General features: G+C 44.5%; 1 protein-coding gene across 1 annotated transcript; it reads right to left on the reverse strand.

Moving 5' to 3' along the window:
- Positions 1-214: 214 nt before the first annotated feature.
- LOC114889731 (2-5A-dependent ribonuclease-like) lies at positions 215-4,971 on the reverse strand. Its single transcript, XM_029213307.1, has 2 exons — positions 4,843-4,971; positions 215-2,400 (listed from the first exon to the last, which is right to left on the reverse strand). The coding sequence occupies exon 2, from the start codon at positions 2,210-2,212 to the stop codon at positions 713-715; it is 1,500 nt and encodes a 499-aa protein (XP_029069140.1). The 5' UTR covers positions 2,213-2,400; positions 4,843-4,971; the 3' UTR covers positions 215-712.
- Positions 4,972-5,279: the final 308 nt, after the last annotated feature.

Raw genomic sequence — 5,279 nt, forward strand, 5'->3', positions numbered from 1 at the left:
CGTTGCAGTGTGCAGGCTTCTCATTGTGGTGGCTTCTCTTGTTGTGGAGCACGGGCTCTAGGAGCGTAGTTGTGGCTCACGGGCTCAGTAGTTGTGGCTCACGGGCTCAGTAGCTGTGGCGCACAGGATTAGTTGTTCTGCGGCATGTGGGATCTTCCTGGACCAGGGCTCGAACCCGTGTCCCCTGCATTGGCAGGCGGATTCTTAACCACTGCGCCACCAGCGAAGCCCTCAGCTCTGCTTGTATCCTTGAATGTTGCTTTAGTTTATTTTGGTTTTGCTTTGCAGCAGTGGACACTGACTTGTTCGGTCTGCTTGCAGTATGTTTCACCGTGTCACATCTTAACCTGGATCCCAATTTTAACCTCAGCTTTGCCATTAAGTTTCACTGTAACTGCCACCTTCTCTGAAGGAACACACTTTCTAGGTTCCCTGACTTGAAGACTACTCTAAGAATTCAAACTTCTGGAGCTGGCTCCATCCAAGACCTACAAATTTGTATTTGCCAAGGGCAATATAAGGTTAGCCTGCTATTCCATTGGCATCCTCGACCTCCACGTGGAATACGGGTTATACCTGGTAGCAGGAGAGGTTGCACTGTCACTATCGATTTGTTACATTAATCCTCAAACTGAACAATCCACACTGACTCTAGTTCTTCCCTGTTCTGCCGTGAAAATCCTTTCCTCTCGTAACAAAAGGCCCTACGTTTCTAAGAGAACACTGGGGACTTACCTATTAACATGTTTTGTGGCTGCAGATCCTGGTGAGTGTATCCAGACAGATGTAGTTCCTCAACAGCCTTAAATAGAGATGAGAGGACATTTCGAGCAAACTCATCTTCCTTATTTTGCACAGCCTCCCCTCTGTGGTCGGCCAAGTGCTCCTCCAGTGTGTGTTCACACAGGGCGAGGCACACATACAGAGAGCCCTTGTAGTTCTCACTGCCATAGAATGTCACCACATTACTGTTGATTCGGTTGCTCTGCAACAAGGAGACTTCATTTTGTCCATGTGTGCTGCCTTCATAGAATAGCTTCACAGCTACCTCTTGGTCTTCATAGAACCCCAGGTAGATGCCCCCTTCAGAAGTGTCAGCAATTTTATATTCTTCATCAATAAAGATCTTAAGTTTGCCAATCATAGGGCGGTATATCCTGTGGAGATGTTTCAGGGCTTCCCCCCAACGTGAGCTCTGCGGCTTCCAGTCTTGAGCAGGAGGGTGAAAATCTTCTACGGCTCCATGCTGGCGAAGAAACTTTGCAAGGTCACGGTCATAATTGCGCCTTGCTATGGCAAGAAGGTCTCCACAATCTGTTCTGGCTCCTTTGTGGCACAGCAACTGGGCGATTTCCTTCAGCTTGAGTTCAACAGCAAGATGCAGTGCTGTTTTGCCCTCATTGTCTGTGTCATTGATCTCTATATGTTTTTGTTCCAGAAGCATCTGTACCAAACCCAGGTTCTTCTTTTCCACTGCCAGGATCAGGGGCGTCTTCTTTCCTTCCCCCCTCACACTGACATCAACCTTACAGTCCAGCAGAAGGCGAGTAATGGCCTTCACCTTCTCATTGTCAGAGTTCAGAAGAGCATAGGTCAAAGCATTTCTGCCCATATTGTCTCGGGCATTGACATCTGCCCCCATCTCGTGAAGGAGGATCCTCACAACATCTACATGCCCTTCTTCAGCAGCATCCATGAGAGCAGTGGCCCCTCCTTTCCTAATCTTCTCTTGATCCTGCTTTGTCTTTCGATGCAAATTCACCTTTGCTCCATTCTTATACAGAAACCTTAAAGCTTTGACTCTACCATATGCAGAGGCTTCCATGAAAGCTGTGAAGCCATGAACATCGCACTCATTGACATCTGCTACTTTCGGAAGTAAAAGTTTGAGCACCTTCACATTTCCAGTGATGCCAGCAACTATGAAGGGAGTGGCCCCATTCCTCTTCCGCAGACAAGGCTCAGCACCATAGTTAAGCAGAAGATCCACAATGTCCTCGTTGCCACTTTGTACTGCATTATGCAAAGGTGACCAGCCCCATTCTTCATCCTGGAAATTGACATCAGCCCCTTTTTTTAGCAATTGCTGGACCAGCTCAATGTCATCTTTTTTAGTAGCTTTAATCAACAAATGATTGTCTTCCTCTGAAACCCTCCCATTAGTACAGGGTGTGGGTCTTTCCTGAGGATTGTTAGGGCTCTTGGTCTCCATGATGGTAAATACCACTGGTTACAAATTTTTTGCCTTTTTTTCAAGAAAATGAAAAACTTATCTCCTTGGGATTTGATCAAAGAGACGTGGAACTCTTAGAAAATCCTGTCAGGGTAAATCAGAATTATCTGGCTACAGACCACCAGTATCAGGAAGGACAATACTCTTGAAGTCTTCCGACTTTCCACCTGGAGATGAGAGAGGGACTTCATAATTTTATAATAGTGAGAAAACATTTAGACTTCCCTGGTGGTGCAGTGGTTAAGAATCTGCCTGCCAATGCAGGGGACACGGGTTCGAGCCCTGGTCCGGGAAGATACCACATGCCGTGGAGCAACTAAGCTCGTGAGCCACAACTACTGAAGCCCACGCGCCTAAAGCCCATGCTCCACAACAAGAGAAACCACCGCAATGAGGAGCCTGTGCACCGCAACGAAGAGTAGCCCCCGCTTGCAGCAACTAGAGAAAGCCTGAACGCAGCAACGAAGACCCAGTGCAGCCAAAAATAAATAAATTTATAAAAAAACGAAAACATTTGAATTTGAGAAATTAATTTTACTAGCAACCTTTTCAAAATACATCTATTATAGAAATTTTTATTATAGAATATTATAAATATATATAAATTTTAAACAAGAAAATTATTACTTTATTCTCCCACTGCCCAGGAACAGGTATTGTTAATATTTTAGTATATTTCTATAGATTTTTAAAAAAAATAGTTGGGCTCATGCTCTGTAAGTAACTTTGTATCCTGCCTCCTTTCATTTAATGCCTTATTATAAATAATGTCCTATGTTATTACAAGTGGGATTTTTTTTGGGTTTTTTTGCGGTACGTGGGTCTCTCACTGTTGTGGCCTCTCCCGTTGCAGAGCAAAGGCTCCGGACGCGCAGGCTCAGCGGCCATGGCTCACGGGCCCAGCCGCTCCGCGGCATGTGGGATCTTCCCGGACCGGGGCACGAACCCGTGTCCCCTGCATCGGCAGGCGGACTCTCAACCACTGCGCCACCAGGGAAGCCCTACAAGTGTTTTAAAACATTTTGATGGCTATGCAACATGCCATCAGAGAGGTTTTTCAGTTCTCTACTATGGAGCAAATTTTTAAAATAACTTTTAAAACAGAGTTTCAAAATGATTATTTTTTTCACAATTCAAAATAATGTTGGAGCAAATTTAGCTTACTTTAGCTTATTTTCTTATGATAGATCTTATAATAGATTTCTTATGATAGATTTCAAAGAACTGAATGTCGAGTCAAAGGCTATGATTGTTTTTAGGATTCTCAACCTATATTAATACATTTTTTCCCAATGCCATATAAACATACTCTTACTAGAAATAGATGGCCTTTTAAAAAAACCAGAACCCTCATTTAATAAGAAAATATGTGTTTTTCATCAGTTTGTGTTTCTGGTTGAACACGCTCAGCACATTCCTGGTTCTTTGCATGTGTGCAGTCCTATTCAAACTAGTGTAGAGTATGGTTAAGAACTCGGACTCCCAACTCAGCAAGATCGAAGTTTGAGCCCCTGGTCGTGTAATTCTAGACTCTTACTTCCTAATCGTGTAACCTTAGATTATTAAGTCTCAATTTTCTGTTCCCTCAAATGGGGGCAACAATAAATACAGTCCCCCGTATAAAGTGCACTGAAGTAGGGAGAGGGGGAAATATTAAGCCTTCAGTAAATGGTAGAGCTAATTACGTCCGTTTATGAAAACAAAAGTTAACAAATCCCAGTCTCCCCACCCATGTGCATATACACACTACACAAATAGGGAACCTGGGGTGTCAGTTTAATCCAACTGCCCTTGATCAGCTCTGAGCAATTTAGACCCAATTCAAACAGCAGATGGCAGCAAACTGTTACCTGAATATTTACATAACTAAGTCTGCTGCAAAATTCACAGAGCAACCATTTTTCAGCAATCTCACCCCCTCCGACAGTGTCAAAGCCCTTACCTCAGAGGTCTAATCAAATGTGCAGCGGAAGCACAATCACCCGGTAATGAACTCTCTGGACCCAATGTTTGTGTAAACACTTCCGGTGACAGTGAGTGTGAGGTGGGCTGGAATAAAGGACCAGAGAAGGAAAGAATCTCGGAGAAACCTGGAAGACTCAGGGTTTCTTCGAACTTCTTTCCTCCTCCGGTCTTTTATTTATTCCAGCCCACCTCCAACTGCTAACTTCAGTGTAATACAATCGTTTAAGAATACCACATCTTGGACTCCTTTTGAGGAAATGCAAATAAAAATGACGATAATGATAATAATAATAATAATAAAAGAACCCCCAAGTGAAATATCAGAGTAGAAAATGAAAATAACCCATCAAAAACACTGCAAGGGAAGAGTCCTGCTTTCAGTTTCATTTTCTCCACATGACAAGATGTGCCTGATAAACTGAGATGACTTGCATAAATAATGTGTGGATTGTCACAGAACCCTGGGAATCTCAGGTGGGCTCAGGCCCAAAGGGCCCCCTGGGGCTGACCAGCTGGCTCTGTGAGCTCTCTCCCCTCCTCCAGTTCTACACCCACTGCCATCTCCAGTCCCCAAAGCCCAAGGAATCCTTCAAAGAAAACAACTTCTCAAGCTTTCCCAGCTCTTCTCCTTCTGCCCACCTTACCTTCTAAATACAGACGCCTCTTCCTTGGTTATTTCTCTGGCAGCACCTAACCCTCAAACACTGTAGCCAGCAAGGAAACAGTCCTTTCTGGGGCTGGAGCGTCGAGAAGCGAGCCAGCCGGGGCGGAGCCTAGAAAGGAGAGTGAAAGGAGGAGGGAGGGGACACTGACCACGCCTACACTCGGCAGAGGTGGCCTGAGCTAGTTGCACCTTTAAACCTCCTAGGGGAAAGCGGTGGCTCTTTTGTTTTCTAACCTTTTATTTTCTATTGGAGTATAGTTGATTAACAATATGTTAATTTCAGGTGTACAGCAAAGGGATTCAGTTATACATATACATGTATTTATTCGGTGGCTCTTAACTGATTGCTGAGGGCTGATTTGATGTCCAAGATCGTGCTGCTCAGCCTTCAGCCTTTCAGGTCACAGCTCCAACCTG

This window comes from Monodon monoceros, unplaced genomic scaffold (assembly GCF_005190385.1).
Source record: "Monodon monoceros isolate NGI ecotype Baffin Bay Population unplaced genomic scaffold, NGI_Narwhal_1 Contig4994_ctg1, whole genome shotgun sequence".
In the NCBI taxonomy this organism is placed as follows: Eukaryota; Metazoa; Chordata; class Mammalia; order Artiodactyla; family Monodontidae; genus Monodon; species Monodon monoceros.

Excerpts from the sequence above, each read along its gene's own strand:
- LOC114889731 (XM_029213307.1), bottom strand. The coding sequence starts at position 2,212 with ATGGAGACCAAGAGCCCTAACAATCCTCAGGAAAGACCCACACCCTGT.